The sequence below is a fragment of the Notamacropus eugenii genome, chromosome 2, assembly GCF_028372415.1.
Source record: "Notamacropus eugenii isolate mMacEug1 chromosome 2, mMacEug1.pri_v2, whole genome shotgun sequence".
NCBI lineage: Eukaryota > Metazoa > Chordata > Mammalia > Diprotodontia > Macropodidae > Notamacropus > Notamacropus eugenii.
This window is the reverse complement of record NC_092873.1, coordinates 263,254,580-263,272,596: the sequence shown is the minus strand read 5'-3', so window position 1 is coordinate 263,272,596 and position 18,017 is coordinate 263,254,580. Positions and strand designations below refer to the sequence as shown.

The following is an 18,017-nucleotide window of genomic DNA, read 5'->3' as shown; positions in this document are numbered from 1 at the left end:
ATTTATCTAAAACTATCAGCAATCATTATCTGTAATGAGGATAAGCTAGAAGACTTCCCAATACAGTCAGGGAGGAAGCAAGAATGCCCACTATCACCTCTATTATTTAATATTGTACTAGAAATGGTAATTATAGCAATAACAGAAGAAAGAAGGAATTAGAACAGGCAACAAGGAAACAAAACAATCACTCTCTGCAGATGATAAGATGTTATACCTAGAAAAACCTAAAGAATCAACTAAAAAACTACTTGAAATTATTAAGAACTTTAGCAGAGTTGCACGATGCAAAATAAACAAGTCATCAGCATTTCTATATAGCATCAACAAAGTCCAGGACAAAAGATAGAAAGAGAAATTCCATTTAAATAACTGTAGACAATATAAAATATTTGGGAGTCTATCTGCCAAGACAAACTCAGAAACTCTATGAATACAACTACAAAACACTTTTCTTTCCATACAAATAAAGTCAGATCTAAACAACTGGAAAAATATTAATTGCTCACGGGTGGGCTGAGTCAATATAATAAGAATTACAATTCTACCTAAATTGATCAATTTATTCAGTGCCAATCAAACTATCAAAAATCATTTTATAGAGCTAGAAAAAAAAAATAACAAAATTCATCTGGAAGAACAAAAGCTCAAGGATATTAAGGGAATCAATAAAAAAATGCAAAAAAAGGTGGTCTAGTCCTACCAGAGAGAATCTGTACTATCATCAGACAATATGATAGCACAGACAGCAAAAGAAAATTCAGTTTTGTGCACAGTTCTGAGTCTTAATATGCAGGAAACTATCCAGGAGCTAGCCATGATAGTGATAAGTCTTAAGTCTATGATATGCCAAAATCAGATGTTTATCTAGAAAAGTGCAGACCTAGGGGGAATATGATAACTATTTTCAAGTACATGAAAAATTGTTATATGAAAGAGGGTTTAGATTCATCCTGTTTGACCCTAGACGGCAGAATAATTGATACAAGTTGCAAAGAGGAATATTTAGACTTGATTAATTCAAATAAACAAACAAAAAAATTTCTTAAGAATCTAGTCACCCTAAAAGTAGAATGGACTCCTTGAGAAGTGATGAGTTTCCTCTCTTCTGGAGACTTTAAATATTCTTGGAATATTAAAGATTTTTTGCCTGATATGGTTTGATCCAGATATTGGGTAGGGTCCTTTTCAACTAAAAATTTCCTTAATTTTGTAGGCAATATGAAACCCCTGGAAGAGGTGTAATGGATAGAATTTGACTCAAAGATAGGATGATGTGGGTTTCCTATTCTCCAAAACCTATTTATAGTATACAATTTGTTAGAAACTTTTGCTGCTGATCTAATGTTTTATAAAAACCAATACAAAAACTATGAAGCAAATGTAGGTAGAACCTTTACCACAAATCACCATAACTTGGACTAAAATTTTAGAAAAGTCTTTCTTGATAAACTAAGAAATGGAAACATGAGCAAGTTCAGAAAAAAAGCACAAGAAGGAGCTAAAGTATTTTAAATGACAAAAATTATAGTATTTATGCCTAAAAATGTTTTTCTAAAAAATAAATAGGATATAAACTAGGAACTTATAAATGGCATAGTTTTTCTAATAAATATTCTCAAAATGTACAAAAGTACAGTAATTTTCAGTTTAACTATGCCTATGAATTACATTTATACAAAATAAAACATTTTGGTTGAGCCCATTAACTTGGCTAACTTAAAAAAAAAAAAAAAAAGGTGGTGGTGGGAGTGGGTGGCCCATGACTGCATAATTAAACTAATGCAAATTATCCTGCTTCACTTGGTGAGAAAGCTAATTTTCATGGCTTGCACATCACTAGTTCTGGTCAGTTTTCTCATAAGAGCATGTAGAAATCTATTACCACTATTAGAAAAATACAGCAAAAGTATATTTGATCAATGGTAGATTAATAGAATCATCTTTGCAAAAAAAATGAAGAATAGCATGGTCTTATGAATCGGATGAACAAGATGATAACAAACATGTACAATTTTTAACACCAAACAAATTGTACCTTACCAAAAAAATTTCTGTCATTAACAGAAATGAACAAGAGGTATTAAAATTCTAAGTTTAAGATGTTTACCCAGGTTTGTGCCTTGAACCTTTAACCATTAGGCCTCCATCCATAGATCTTTTGGTAATGATGTGGTCTTGACTGGGGTCTACAAATTTAAATACATGAGATGTCCCAAACTGAACCTTCATGCCACTCTGTAACATAGTTGTCTCTGAGATACGTTGCCCTTCCACATAGGTCTCCGCATCAATACTTCTAGGAGTAACTGTAACAACTCCATCCATATTTGTTAGGTCACAATGGTGAGGCTGAATTCCTGGACCAAATAACTAAAATTAAAAATAAATCAAAGAAATTTAAATCACATGAAAAAGGTATGAAGTTAGTAAACTACTCATTTTTCTTTATGTGAAATATTATACTGAGGGTGTAGTTTATGCTTCTGAATTTTCAATGAGGAATATATTACCAAAGTAACTAAGCTTATTTTCATTTCCTCTTGAAAATAAATTTGTATATTATATGTATATATATTCATCCTAACTGATTACAGTAAAGCATGTTTCTACACAGATTATAATAAAGACGAAACCTTCTAAATTCTAAATTCTAATTCAATTATACATTATGATACTTCCACTAACAATGAAACCAAGAAAGTAATTGAGATGTAGCTGGATAAAGAAAACTTTGGTTATAAAAGCTAATCTGTTCTCTAAACATACAGTATGGTATGAATTAAGCAAATCAGTAATGAAAGTAAATTTTAGATTTTATTCTGCATAGCACTTAAAATAAGATTAACATTTAAATAACAGTGGAAGGCCATAACAATCTTTTTTATGTCAGAATTTCAAATCAACTGAAAAAGCAGTCAATAGCTTTGCTCACCTGAATAGAGTTGTCATCAAATTTTTCTGTTCCAACTTCAGTGACACTTAATTGTAGACGGTAGAGCTTTGGCTTATCTCTGGAGTCAGAACCATCTATGTATCAGGGAAGTGGGAAAAAAAAACAACACCCTTCATTTCAAAACCTAGGATAAAATACACTTTATACTACCAAAGACCATTGTCAACAAAAGCTCTACTCCAATGCTTATATTATGTCTTACAGATGATCCTAGGTTATTGAAGGCTATGCCAACAGAGTAGAAGCTTCAGTGGTTTCTATGATATAGAAAGTTATAGCTTCAGTCTGCTTCTGGGAGGACAGGTCTGACTATGGAAATGATGAATATTACTAAGTTGGTTTTGAATTCTTTAGTCATGACAAGAAATACAGAACAGCCCTTATGTTTATGTAGTGCATAGTGCAGAAATGGAATCAATCAGATTTTGGGACTACCTACAAATAAAATCAATTTAGCTGTTGCAACGAGAGCTTCTTTTCTAACAACCAACAAATTTCACTCTGACCACAAACAAAACCCAAAAGATATAATGAAGCTGCAGGTAACTAGTACAGTTTATAGTTTGTTCTTGGAAATAGTAATAAGAGCGTTGGTCTGAGGTACTACCTCACACCTATCACATTGACTATTATGACAGAAAAGGAAAAAAACAAATGCTAGAATGAATGTGGGGAAAGTGGGACACTAAGGTACTGCTAATGGAATTGTAAACTGATCCAACCATTCTGGAGAGAATTTGGAACAATGCCCAAAGGGCTATAAATCTGTGGATACCCTTTGACACAGCAATACCCCCAAAGAAATTAAGAAAAAAAAAAGGAAAAGGACGTGTGATGTACAAAAATATTTACAACAGCTCTTTTTGTGGTGGCAAAGAATTGAAAACAGAGGTGATTATCATCAATTGGGGAATGGCTCAACAATGTGGCATATGATTGTGACAGAGTATTATTGTGCCATGAGAAATGATAAGCAGGATGCTTTCAGAAAAACCTGGGAAGATTTATATGAACTGATGCTGAACAAAGCAAGAAGAATCAAGAGAACATCATACGCAATAACAGCAATGTTGTACAATGATCAGCTGTGAATAATTTAACTATTCTGAGGAAGACAATTCTAAAGATTTATAAAGAAAAAAATGTTACCCACCTCCAGAGAAAGGACTGAAAGGACTGAGAGAATTTGATGAAAAACAAAGTATATTTTAAAACTTTACTTTTCTTAATTTTTTTTCTGATCTGTGTTCTCTTTTGCAACATGACTAATATGGAAATGTTTTGCATGACTTCACATGTATAAGCTATATTAAATTACTTGCCTTCTCAAGAAGTGGGGAGAAAGGATGGAGAGGAATCTGGAACTCAAAATTAAAAAAAAAAATTCTAAAAAATGTTTACATGTAATTGAGAAAAAAAATAAAATAAAAAAAGGAAAGAAAGGAGGGAGAAGGAAAGGAATAATTTGGAAAGGATTTCAGTTAGAAGGGATTTGAAGGTGTGGCCAAACACACACAGCCTTCATAAACATACACATTTTATAATTCACTTGGTCATCTATCTCACAAAGCTAAAGATGAGTATAAGTAAATGAAAAAGCACCCTGAATTTCTGCTTACATATGAGTGTTTATTGCAAAGCATGAGGAAAGAAGAAGGGAAATTTGCCAAATACGTCAAAATATGTTTTAGTACCTGGAAACTACTGGGGCCCCTGGAATACTACATGAAGTAGAAATACTGCTCAAAAACAATAAGACAGGAAGAGTAGCTAGACAAGACAAAAATACCAAGGAGGTCCAGGTGGGAGGGGACATTTTTGACATTCTGTGGAATGATCAAGAAAGCCAAGAGTATCATGGAGAGTATCACTACTGAAAAAAGATAATGGAAAGGACATACCTGACTTTACCACTACAGAAAATCCTAAATACATATGAAGATATGAAAATATGAGAAGGGAATATATATACTTTGGTAAGCCATATTCCATAAAAGTCTACGTCTATAATCACAAAACTGACTCAAATGTGCAGAGAACAAAAGATGGCATTCAATTTATTGAACTGATTATAAAAAAGTATTTGAGTGAGTAAAGGAAAATATAGCTATAAAGAATTTACTTCAGTGAGGAGATTTCTAAGATCATAAAAAATTCTGTGATAGGGAATGGGAACAACTCTATTTAACATCAAAAGAGGAACAAAACCAAGATGGTATACATGCAAAAGCTATTTGCCATTGTCACAGATGATGTCCAGGACGGAGAGTCCAAAATGTAAAAATGATTTCCTATGAGGTCCTCCATATGCTCGAAATTACAGAGGACAATGTATACAATGTGTCAAGTACTAGTACATGGTATTTCTAAATGAGATTTCTGAAGTTCTAAAGTTTAGTCAATAACTATTATTGTTATTAAAAATCTACCAGGGAAGCTTAACTGAAAACAACGAATTATACAAATGCCTTAGACAGTCAATGGAGTCAGAACTGAAGTCATAACTGAACAGGAACAAGAAAAGAAAGCTAGATTGCAATTAGGAAAACAGACAGTGTCTTCAAACCCTCAAATTTTTCCCTAAAACAAAATACTGTATTTATAATACTGATATGCTTCCAATGACTCAATATGATTGGAAATCATGGAAAACAAATTTTCAAGGAATCAAAAGTAGAAGTAACCCAAAGCACCATGGGAAGACTTAAAAAGGTATACATTTGTTGTTCAGTCATTTTTCAGCCATGTCCAAGTCTTTGTGACTACATTTAGGGTTTTCGTGGCAAAGATACTGGAGTGGTTTGCCATTTCCTTCTCCAGCTCATTTAGATGAGAAAACTATGGCAAACAGGGCTGGTTACCTGACTTGGCCAGGGCCAAAAAACTAAGTAAGTATCTGAGGCTAGATTTGAACTCAGAAAGATGAGTCTTCCTGACTTCAGGTTTGGCACTCTGTTCACTGTGCCAGCCTTTACTCCCAATAACAGATGGCTTAAAACATGTATGTGATGGAGGCACACCATTAAAGTAGTAATAGTAAGGGATAAACAGACAGCTATGTGCTGCACTGGCACCCACAGCATATTAAGAAACCAACAGGAAGACTTCCAGCACACTACAAAGACCCACTGAAAAGAATATGTAAGATAATATAGATGAGTCACAAGATGTGGAGGTAGGGATGAGTTCAAAATGATATCACTGGTGTGGATGCACTCCTCAATAAGATCTCAGAACGCTGTAGTGGAAAAAAGATGGAGATTTTGGTTGGAATTCTGACTCCATGTCACATTTTTTTCCTAAAAAGTATCATGTATCATCTGTCACCAAGATTTAACTGTCAGGCTACTAAAAGTTTTCCTGGTCTCCTGAGTACAAAAAGTTTGTTGCAAAAAATTACCCACTAATTACCGCAAGAAAAAAAAATTCAACCACAAAAGCACAAATACGCACATAGAAGAAATAAAACATACTAAAAATAAAGATAAAAAAAGTAGGCTGAGTGTTGAAAACATGAGATACATACTCTAAATGTGAAAAAGTAAGAAAATGCCTATTGAGATTTGTTAAAACAGCTGGAATTTTTACTATCTAAAACTAAAGTTGAAGATTAAGTATGGAACTGCCTTGGCAACGTAAAAGAGCTTCTTCACTTGGAATTCCCTATAAAGGTTGAGTTTTAAAATATACATATACTTGAAAAATACTTCATTTTGAATCAGGTAACTTAGATTCCAGTCCACATTCTAATACTACCACCTAAGTAGCCCTAGGGAAATGATTTAACTTCACCAGTGAAATGGGCATTGATTAGATAGGATAATCTGTCTATCTCTAAGCTCTCCATGTAGAGAACTACTCACTCTATCCTGGGTAACAGTTAGAGAAACAACTAATATTTCTTCTTTCATTTCTCTTTCCTTTTCGTACTAACTCAAACATAGAAACCCAGAGGGTACTGTAGTGTTATAATAGCTCAGATTCTAAAATCCAATGAATGACAGTATTTTTTCCTTTCCTTAAACAGATCAATAAATATATTCTGATCCTCTTACATTTGAGGACAACTTACAAAAGAGGCTTGAAATATTTTCTAGCAAACCAAAACTGTAAACTTGTTTTCCCTTAAAAGACATTACAAGTACTAGTTAACCATTTATTTGCTACTCATTTTTTTTTCCTTTTTCCCATCTACTAAATAATAAGTCCAGTGCACTTTTAAAATAAAGAGAATGATTCCCTATCACCAAATCATGTTAAATAATTATTTCCTACAAAGAAATTATGAGGGAAATTAGTAGAGGTGGCAGGAGTGGAAGGTTATGAGAAGTGCCCTGCTGTTCTGCTCCTCTTAGTTTATTCTAGTTCTACCTGACTGACTCCCCAACCCTGGTCTTTTCATTTACTTTTTCTAACTGCTACTTTAAGCAAGTGTGAGAATAGTACCTGGAAGATGTTGTGAAGGAACATATAAACATGCAGGTCAACAAGAAGTCCTACATCCACCCTCCAAAACATTCTGGCTAAATTAGTTGGAAAAATCTACATATAACTCATATTAACTCTGGTAGTACAATTTAAGGAAAGTTGGCCAAATCTGTTATTTTATAACATTTCAATTTTCTATAAGTAACTAATAAAAAATAAATATTAATTTTCCTTCCATTATTCTATCCTTTTTTAATGCAAAAATGAGGAACACATAGAAATAAGATGGTTCAAGTATAAATTTGATACACAAATACCAAAATGGGCAGCAAATAACATTTGCAAATATTTCTTGAAATTTTAAGCCTCTGTTGATGATCTCCAATTTATGCTGTATTATTTCTATAGATGTTTGCATGTTTTCTTCCTAATTAAGACTGTGAGCAAAAACTGTCTTTTGCTTTCTTTGTTCTCTTAGTACCTAGCACAATGGCACATATTTCACTGGTAAAGCTAATAATAAAGCTAACACCACAGATTTCTGGTGATAAATCAGAATTACTGGATTTGCACAGTTCTTTAAAAAAGAGAGGACTAAAACTTTCAGGTTTATATAGCAACCTAAATATATAAAAACTATGATTATAAAAAAAGAAATAAACATTTTGCCCTTTGCAATATAAACAATGTATGTCTGCCTAAACAAAGCATTAGATAATTCCATTGTAATTTAAAAGGTACATGGAATATGAGGAATATATCTCAAGGCAAGAGAAAGTACTAGTTTTACTGAAAAAAATTAGTTTTATTATAAAGGAAAGTTCATATTAAAAGAAAGCTCCTAGAATCTATCAATTTAAAGTAAGACTATATCCAAATGATTTGTTTTAACTTTCCCACCCTCCAAAAAATCTATTCCTGTTGTGTAAATTCTGTAAACAGAATTCATCTCTGAAATTTTCTTCTTCAGTTTTGCCAAGGTGATGAAAGAATTGAGTGATTTGTTATGAGAGACAAAATAAATCAGGAGCAACTCTGCACTTTCCAACCCATTTTGAAACAATGCAGTCAGTTAAAATTTGAAGGTTGAATAACTAACTCTCATACCTACAAACACCTAGAGGTGAAACAAAACCAAATTTGTAAATACAATAAACAAGTAACATTTACACATAACACATTAAAATTTTGCAAAGTGTAAATCTCATTTGAATTATACAACCCTATAAAGGAAGTAAAACAGACATTACCCTCATTATACAGATGAGAAAATCAACAGTCACTTTTTAATTTGCCCAGGGTCACAGAGCTAAAAGCACCAGAAGCAGGATTTGAACTCAAATATTTTGCCACTGCACCATTCTCTTCCTCAGTCAACTAATCATTCCAAGGAAGGAAGGACACCTTTTTGATGAATAAGCTTCCACTATACTTCAGAGCTAGAAGGAATTTTAGAGACTATTAAATCCAACCCCTCCATTCTATGGATGAGGAAATTGGTCTGGAGTAGCTTAGAGACCTAGCCAAGAACATAGATACATATCAAGTATTAGTCAGATAAAAATAAAAAGTCATGATTTAAAGCTATTTTTTAAAGTTACCTATAGATCATGTAACCAACTTCTAAATATGATGACAGAACATTCTTTTACATCCTCTTCAGTACATTATCCAAGATGACAGGTTAGTGATATGGTTAATAAAAGTAGTATTAAACACTGAATTACCTTCGTAAGTGTGATAGCTGTAGTAGGCAAAGTGATTCCTTCTGCCTGGGGTTAAGAACACATGCACAGGACCCAGGTGAAGGCAGCATCAGCAGAACAGATACCATGCAGTACATGCAGAAGGGAGAAGAAAAAGAAAAGACAGGAAAGGGTGAAACTGCAGTGAGACAACTACTTAAATTCAATTTTATAGGATGAAAAAGTGCATTTTGCCCCCACCAGTTTTCAAAATTGCAAAGATTGAAATAATAATGCTCCCCCCCAAAAAAATCAGAACTTTTTCTAATGGTGTTGTAGAAACCAACAGGCAAGCTATTAAAGCAAACACTGAGACAACTCGTCAGTCACCAAGCAATACACAAAAGCAAGTTAGTTTATCACATAAAAAAGTTCTCTTACTAATTTTCAGCTCTTCATTAGTTGTTCAATGAATACATTTTGACCCAAAACCAGAAGAGAAATAATTCCCTATCCCTCACCTCATAATTCATATAATAAAACTTCTGAACAAAATCACAGGCTTTTAAATATATCTGGATTGATCATATGCCTAATTGGAAACAAAGTAATAACTTAGAAGCTACATAAGGGAGCATCATCAGGATTAACAGAACAACAAGAGCTTCTTTCTTAAAAAAGGAAGTTGTTTTATTCAATATGGGTGTTCTCATGCATTCAGATAGTTTAGCTGGGTTGGAATCACCTGGCTAAAACAGTATTTAGAAAGAAAGAAGGTGTCTTATACTATGTTTGTTTTTTGCTTCACTATGTCATGATTTAGTAAGAAGATTGTGCTAAACTTTAAATATGTCCTTAAATTCTACAGTTATAAACCTCTATCTGTACAGGAAGCCAGTTGTAACCGAGAGCATTATATTATAGGAAATTATCATTAAAAGTTACTTTCTTACTTGATTGTATTTATACATATATCTTATCATTTGATGAATTAAAAACATCCTTAGACTGAGATGTACAAATCTGAGATGCATTAAATTTTGATCATATTTAAAGTAATAGTAAACAGTACACTAAATTCTCCAAACTTACCATAAGAACATCCCTAAAACTGGTCAAACTTAAATCCCCTCATTCCCAGTGAATTTAAGATTAACAAACTGCTTGCAATGAACATGTACTTAAGCAGGTTTAGGCTCTAGGGATATAAACAGCTTCAATGTAAGTTTTTTGTTTTGTTTTTTTTAAAGAAATGATTTAAGCCTGCCTCCAAAAATATATATATATTTCCAAAAGACAAAGAGAAATGTATGGGAATCATCTATCTATATATCTATATCTATATCGATATAGATATATCTATGTTCCACTTCATTAACGCAGATGATTAATAATTCACTTAAAAGTATTTTCCAAACAGAAATGTTCACACATGGTTCCAAAGAATTTAAATAAAACCATATTACATTGAACTAACTGAAAAAATTCAGGAGAAAACATCAACTAACACACATACTTACATATAACATACATACATATACACTTTTAAAACCTAATCTTTTCTTAAATAACTAAAAAACTAGGTTATTATCCAGAGCCACATCACCGTTGTTTCAAATATTGTAAATTATAAGCACTATCCTTTAACAGCTGGGGGGAAAAAACTGAAAATAGGTGAAAGGAGGTTTTGGGGGAAGTGAGTACAAAAGGAACAATGTGATAAGTGAGTAATCAGACGAATCCTATGACAGAACCTTTTTGGTTCTAATTGTATTAAAGTTGTTAATGGGAAACAATTACATTCCTGTATATAATGATACATAGTAACCTAGGGTCAGAAGATTTCCAAATCAAACATAGAATCCATTAGATAACAATTCAGTCAAATTCAGACTGCTTTGGAAATAAATGTAAGACCAAAATATGTGACATAGTTCTTACTCTCAGAGTTAACTTTCACATAAAAAAACAATTCTGCACGAACAATTTATAATTACTAGTCAATCAGATTTTAAAGGTAGGATTCCAAACATAAAATAGTGCTTCTAAAATAAAACTTATACAACCAAATATGGAAGGTATGTATGTATGTATGAAAATTACAACTACATTTATATTTTATGTTATAGGCATATAAAACAGTGAGAACATAATTCTCAGCCATGTAGCAACTCTGTGGCACCGTGTTAAGTTTTTCAAAGTGTAAAGTACACACATTAGACAAGCATGAAAATAGCCAGTAGATCACTGAAAAGAAAAAGCAAAAGCCAAGAACTTTTCATTGTAATTTCTTAGGCCTAAATATCTTGCCATTTCATAAAAATACATCAATGTATTGGGCACATTTTTTCTTTAAAATATATATATATATATATATATATATATATATATATATATATATAGGTCCATATATGGAGCACACATTTAAAATACCACTGGTATAAAATCACGTCTACAAAAGAGGTAATTTTTCAGTTAAATATCTAGAAGACCTTCTCTTCATATACTCTTTGACAAAGATATAATTTTAAAAACACAGTTGAGGAACAGCTAGTGTTTTTTTATTTAACAATATTTAACAAATTGCTTGGGGGAGAGAGGTAGAATATAGGACATATTTTAAATTTAATCTGCATTTTAAACATTTACTGCACCATTTTCTTAAGTTTCAGGGGTGGGTAACCTGCAAATTGATTTGTGAAATTTGGACTCAGTCAAATCAAGGACCTAGGGGGTCGCAGGTGGCCTCAAGTTCTCAGGTTCTCCACTCCTAGATAATCAACAAAATAATAAATGAAACCCTGACCCTTAGTCAGGATTTTCGAGGTGTAAATGGTCTCACACGCTAAAAATCCAGTACAAATAGGCTCCAGCACACCCCAGAATTATATACCCCACATATTACAGTTTTCAGAAATTGTTAATACAAATAAAAATTAGCCTGGGTATGTTTTTCCTTCTGTTTAAAAAAGAAAATCTGCTAATTTATTAACTTTTAAAACAGGTGTTTGCATCAAAAAAATTGACTTAATTTATACTGTATAAATTCTCTACAAGTCTTCCGTTTTCCAGTGGCATAAACATGTTATTTCAATGCAGTACAACAAAATCCCTACAAATACTGAGAAATAAGAAGGCATCACCTTTTGTTGTAAAAACTTCACAGTCTGGCCTCATAGGCACAAGGTTTTATATAACAGTTATTAAAAACTAATTTGACAGTCAAGAGACTGAGCCCATGTACAGTAAGCACATTTGTGTAAGCCAGAGCACTTACCTGGGCTTAATTCTACCAAATAGGGCAGTTTTTCAGGTGGTAGTGAAGAGCCATAGCCAGATCCATCAGCTCTTTCCTTTCCCTTTGGTAATTTTCCATCCATTTGCTTCTTCAATTTCTTTGGGACATAATCAGGTGGCCTCCTCTTCAACTGAAAGACTAAAATTCCTAGGGAAAAAAGTATACAATTCAGTAAGTCTCAGATCACTCTTGACCATATACTATGAAAGCTGATTTGCAAAAACCCTAGCCTAACTTTCCAAGGACTTCCCACCACATAACTCTGCTTCTATTTATCACATTCACTGATTATATAATACATTTTAAAAAGCACTGGCCTGGGCTTTTAAAATACTTGTACGGTTCTAGTGATATTTATATTATTTAAAATTAAATTATCAATCTTAGTTGATAATACGTACTAGAAAAACATTAAATTAGAAAAATTAAGACATCCAAATTATTTTATCAGTTTTAATACTTTCAATATCACTCAAGCATTTCACAGAATCTCAATACTATATGGAAATTAAGAGATCTAGCAATATAACTAAGGCTTTGAGAAATTAAATGACCTCCCCAATTTACACACAATAAGTGGATGGCAGAACACGACTAGACCCCCAGTCTTTGTATTCATGTTATTAAGTTCTTTTCATTATAAAATCTGATTAGTTTTCCACAAGTGTTATCAATTTTGAATAACTCAGAATTACTGAAGATTTATGAAAGAATATTTTTCTTATGATATTATCTTATTTGTAATAGAAGATCTTTTCCAGACATTTCTTCAAGGATCACTCGTGAAACTCTCAAATTCCCTTTGTGGACATGATGATTGATGGCTGTCTTTCGTTTTTGAAGAGGACCAAAACGACACCATCATGATGAAGTGAAGTTTCACTGTGACCAACTGTGGCTGTTCAGACCAACACGAGCTCAGAATGCTCTACCACAGTTTGGGCACAGATAGTCCTTGTGAACATATGGGGTGGTTACTCCAAATTTGCGCATCCTACTTGTCCTAAGGTGCTATCTCAATTCTGCTTTGCTCATAGAACACAGCACCTTCTCTGATGTGGATACACCATGCTGAGCGATCCTGTGCCAGTGTCTCCCATGTCCCACAATCAAATTCAAAGTTTCTGAGAGAGACCTTGAGAGTGTCCTAGTGTTGCTTCTTCTGACCACCATGTGATCGCCTGCCCCAAGTGAGTTCTCCATAAAAGTTTTTGGCAAGCTTACATTTTGTATTGAACAATGTGGTCAGCCCATTAGAATCTCACTCTCTGAAGCATAGTTTGAATGCTTGTTAGTTCAACTCAAGCAAGGACTTCAGTGTCTGGTACCTTATCCTGCCAGGTGATCCTCAGAATCTTCCTAAGACAGTTCAAATGGAAGCAATTCAGTTTCCTGGCATGGCGTTGGTAGACTGTCCATGTTTCACAGGCATACAACAATGAAGTCAGCACAATGGCTCTGTAGACCTTCAGTCTGGTAGTCAGTCTAATACCTCCTTCTCCCAAACATTCCTTCAGAGCCTCCCAAACACTGAGCTAGCTCTGGCAATGAGTGCATCAACCTCATTGTCCATATGTACATTCCTGGAAAGTACACTACCAAGATAAGTGGACTTATCCACAGCATTCAAAACTTCTCTATTTGTTGTAAGTGATAGTTCCACATAGGCATGATGTGGTGGTGGCTGATGAGGCACCTGTGTTTTTTTGGCGTTAATTATTAGGCCAAAATTAGCACAGGCAGCAGAGAATTGATCCATACTTTGGTGCATCTCAGTTTCAGAGGCTGCACTGAGTGCACAATCATCTGCAAACAGAAAATCATGCACCAACACTCCTTCCATTTTGGTCTTGGCTTGTAGCGTTTTTAAATTGAAGAATTTACCATCAGTACGCTAGCTGACCTTGATGCCATGTTCATCCTCATTGAAAGCATTTGACAACATGGCTGAAAACATCATGCTAAAAAGCATGGGAGCAAGCACGCAGCCCTGTTTCACTCCACTGGTGACTTGGAAGGGACAAGAATATTGTCCACTATCCAGAACCCAGGCAAACATGCCATCATGAAATTGACATATAATACTGATGAACTTCTCTGGGCAACCAAATTTTGACATAATTTTCCATAAATCCTCATGACTAACAATGTCAAAGGCCTTGATTAGATCTATAAACATAGACCTCTATTCTGCTCCTGGTATTTCTTCTGGAGTTGTTGGACAGTAAACACCATATCAACTGTTCTCTGGCCCTTTCTGAAGCCACATTGGCTCTCAGATATGCGACCATCTTCCAGGTGAAGGATCAGCCTATTAAGGAGGACTCTAGTAAGAATCTTGCCAGCAATGACTGAGAGACCCCACTGTGATTGTTGCAGGACAATCTATTCCCTTTGCCTTTACAAAGACAGACAATGGAGCCATCCATCCTTGAACTCTGTGGACATGAAACCTTTGGTTGGCTACCCTTTTTTCAAATTCCTGGTATCCAGGAAGATTATAGGACACTACATAGCAGCTAGGTAGCAAGGTAGATAAAGAGTATCAGACATAAGAGTCAAGAGTTCATATCCTGCCTCAGATACTTACCAGCTATGAGACCCTGGGCCAGTCACTTACTCTTACCCTCAATTTTGCTGTTTCCATCTGCTAAACAAAGATAATAATAGCACCTTCCTTACAAAGTAACAAAAACAACAATTTTTAGGGCAGCTGGATGGCTCAGTGGATAGAATGCCAGTTCTGAAGTCCAGAAGACTCATCTTCATAAGTTCAAATCTGGCCTAAGACATTAACTAGCTGTGCAACCCTGGGCAAATCACTTAACCCCATTTGCCTCAATTTCCCCATCTGTAAAATAGACTGGAGAAGGAAATGAGAAACCACTCCAGTGTCTTTGCCAAGAAAACCCAGAATGGGGTCAAGAAAAATCAGATACAACTGAACAACAACAAATCCCACAGGGTTGTTGTGAGGATCAAATAAGATAAAATGTAAAGCACTTTGTAAACCACTCTAAATACATTACAAATACCAATGACCACACTGGACCAGATGACAGAAACAACTTAAATCTAAGTATTTGTCTATTACATAAATTGTTCTATTTAAAATCTAAAGCTTTGCACAATCTTGCCAACTTTACTGGACACAATCCACAATCTCTCATCTAGCCAAACTGGCTTTTTTGGCTCCTTATACATAATCTTTCCTGTCTTTCTGCCTATCTGCTGTCAAGTTGTCCAAACCTGGAATTCATTTCTTACTCATCTCCCATTGTTACAATCTCTCTCTTCCAGAAGTTGTACTCCAGCATCATGTTTTCTACATTTTTTGCTGATGTCCCCAACTGCAAGTGACCTCACTATGGACCTCTACTGTATATAACTGCTTTATATTTATTAGAATATACATGTTTTATTACATTTATAAATATTCGATATACACTTGACTATTTGTTCCCCCCTTAATTAGAAGATAAACTCTTTTAGAAATTGTTTTATTCTTTGAATTTGTATCCTGAACACGAAGGCACAGTATTTGACACATAGTAAGAATATAATAAATGGTTGTTGACTGAGCAATTTGCTCTAAACAGTGCCTCACAATCCTGAATAAAGAGTAATTTAACAATTTAAAATATAAACTAAACTATTAACAGCAAAAAGAAATAGCTTATTTACCTTTGTCACTTGGCCATTCCCTAAAGATCTGTAGGGGGCATTCATCATCATCCAAGATAACTTCTTTAGCACCTTTTTCATCTGAATGTTGGCCTCCAGGGGGAAGCATAACCTATGAGAAACATAGCTGTGAAGCTCTATCAGCAAAATTACCTCACATCAACACACCAGAAAAAGAATCCCATATTTAGTATGGCTTATCTTCTGGTAAACAGGAGTTTTACTTAAGCAAACAGTACACTATTTGATTCTCATTTTACTTCTCACTTATAAAAAGGTGAAGAGCAGTAATGGCCTCAAAAAGTAAGTAGGTCAGATGGTCATCAGTATTATAATTCTGCATTAAAATCTGATTAAAAGCCTAATCATATATATTATTTGTAAAAAATTGTGTGCTTCCTTCTTATACCTTCAAATATGATCTCTATGCAAATACTTATTATTCTAATAAAGATATCAGTCTTTCTGGGTCATGTGAGCAACAAGATGGCACACTAGACATTTTCTCCCATTCCCATGGCCTCTTAAGTCTCTCCAAAACAGAAATTATGTACCAAAAGTAAAGCAACTTCAGCTGTCTCCACCATCTAGACCACCTAGAATCTAGAAGGTAAAAAAAACCCTCTGCCTGCCTCCCCGCCTCCAAAAAACAAACCTGAGCCTCTCTCCCACCTCCACAATACCCCAGAAGCTACACTAACAGACCAAAAGACATGATACAAGCTTACATCAAAATCCACCCCTGAAACCTGGTACATCTTCCCTTTTTTCCAGTGTCCTGGAGACCCCAGCTACACTTTGCAGAAGTTTGCTAGGGCCTTGACAGCCTATATGGCCACAGCCCTTCAGGAGAAAAAGCCTTTCCAGAGGCTGCAACCAGGAAGCACAATTGCAGCAAAGCTCTAAACTGCCTGTGCCAGAACAGAGAACTAAACAACAAAGGGAGTGGAGCAGGTCACCAGGACAGGACACCATGCCTGTGGGGAGCTGTGCAACATTCCACCAAGCCTGAGAGAAGAGCATACATAGCACTCAACTGCAGCAGCCAGTTCTGACCATCCTAAAGTCACTTCAGGCAGACTTTACTAAGGTGGTAAACCGTAAAATGCCCATCTTGGGAAGAAGCTGAGACACTCTGAGGATCTAGTCTCCAAGGAAACCACAATCAGAGGGGAGGGAGTAAGGAAGTAACCAATAAGAAAAATAAGGGGGGACAGCAGGGAAAGAAGACTCAAAGCACCAAAGATTTCAGGAAGAAGAAAACTCATACACCAATAAATACACATACAAATAAATTAGGAGGAAAATCAGTAACAGAAGGAAATGTGGCCTCCAGATCTGGTAAACAAGTTCAGGCATCTCTGGATAAATACCTCAGAATATAGGAAAATGACCCAACATTTGATGAGACAGAGGAACCTGTGGATTTGAGGAGAACATGGAACAGCAACACACTATTACTGAGCAGCTTAAATGAAAACTATGCACAGGGAATTTATTTCCTGCACAGCACAAACAAAGAGAATAGAAAAATGTGAATCTGCAAAGGCAAGCCTCACCAAAGAAATAAAGAGAAAACAACAGATTGGGAATGCAAATAAACAGAAGTGAAAGACAATGTGGAAGAGAAGCAATAAATGATAACGTTAAAAGAAAATAAAATACGTTCATTATACAAGCAAAACATACTGAACTCAAAGACAGGATGTGCAGAGTTAACCTAAAGATCACAGATTTCCCAGAAGAACATCAAAGGGGAAAAATACCTTTAACTGAATGAATGAAATGAATAAATGAAATAAATGCAGAAAATAATGGGAGAGAACTTCCCAGCATGTCTGACCATAGAAAATGAAATTCCAAGTGAAAGAATTCACAGATAACCTGCAGAAAAAAAATCTAAGGCTGCAAACTCCCAAGGCATATAGTGGTTAAATTTAATAATTCAATAATTAACAATTCAGAA

At 34.5% G+C, this 18,017-nt stretch overlaps 1 protein-coding gene across 24 annotated transcripts in view; it reads right to left on the bottom strand.

The window, feature by feature from the left end:
• Positions 1–18,017, bottom strand: part of AFDN (afadin, adherens junction formation factor) — a 179,154-nt gene that overhangs the window by 81,371 nt on the left and 79,766 nt on the right. For 18 of the 24 annotated variants that reach the window (XM_072643891.1, XM_072643904.1, XM_072643895.1 and 15 more), the window contains 5 exons: positions 16,052–16,163; positions 12,347–12,514; positions 9,112–9,156; positions 2,936–3,030; positions 2,111–2,373 (listed from right to left, as the gene is read on the bottom strand). In XM_072643891.1, coding sequence (XP_072499992.1) covers positions 2,111–2,373; positions 2,936–3,030; positions 9,112–9,156; positions 12,347–12,514; positions 16,052–16,163 — 683 coding nt within the window. The remainder of the gene's footprint in view (positions 1–2,110; positions 2,374–2,935; positions 3,031–9,111; positions 9,157–12,346; positions 12,515–16,051; positions 16,164–18,017) is intronic. The other 6 variants (XM_072643898.1, XM_072643910.1, XM_072643913.1 and 3 more) reach the window with 1 other exon arrangement.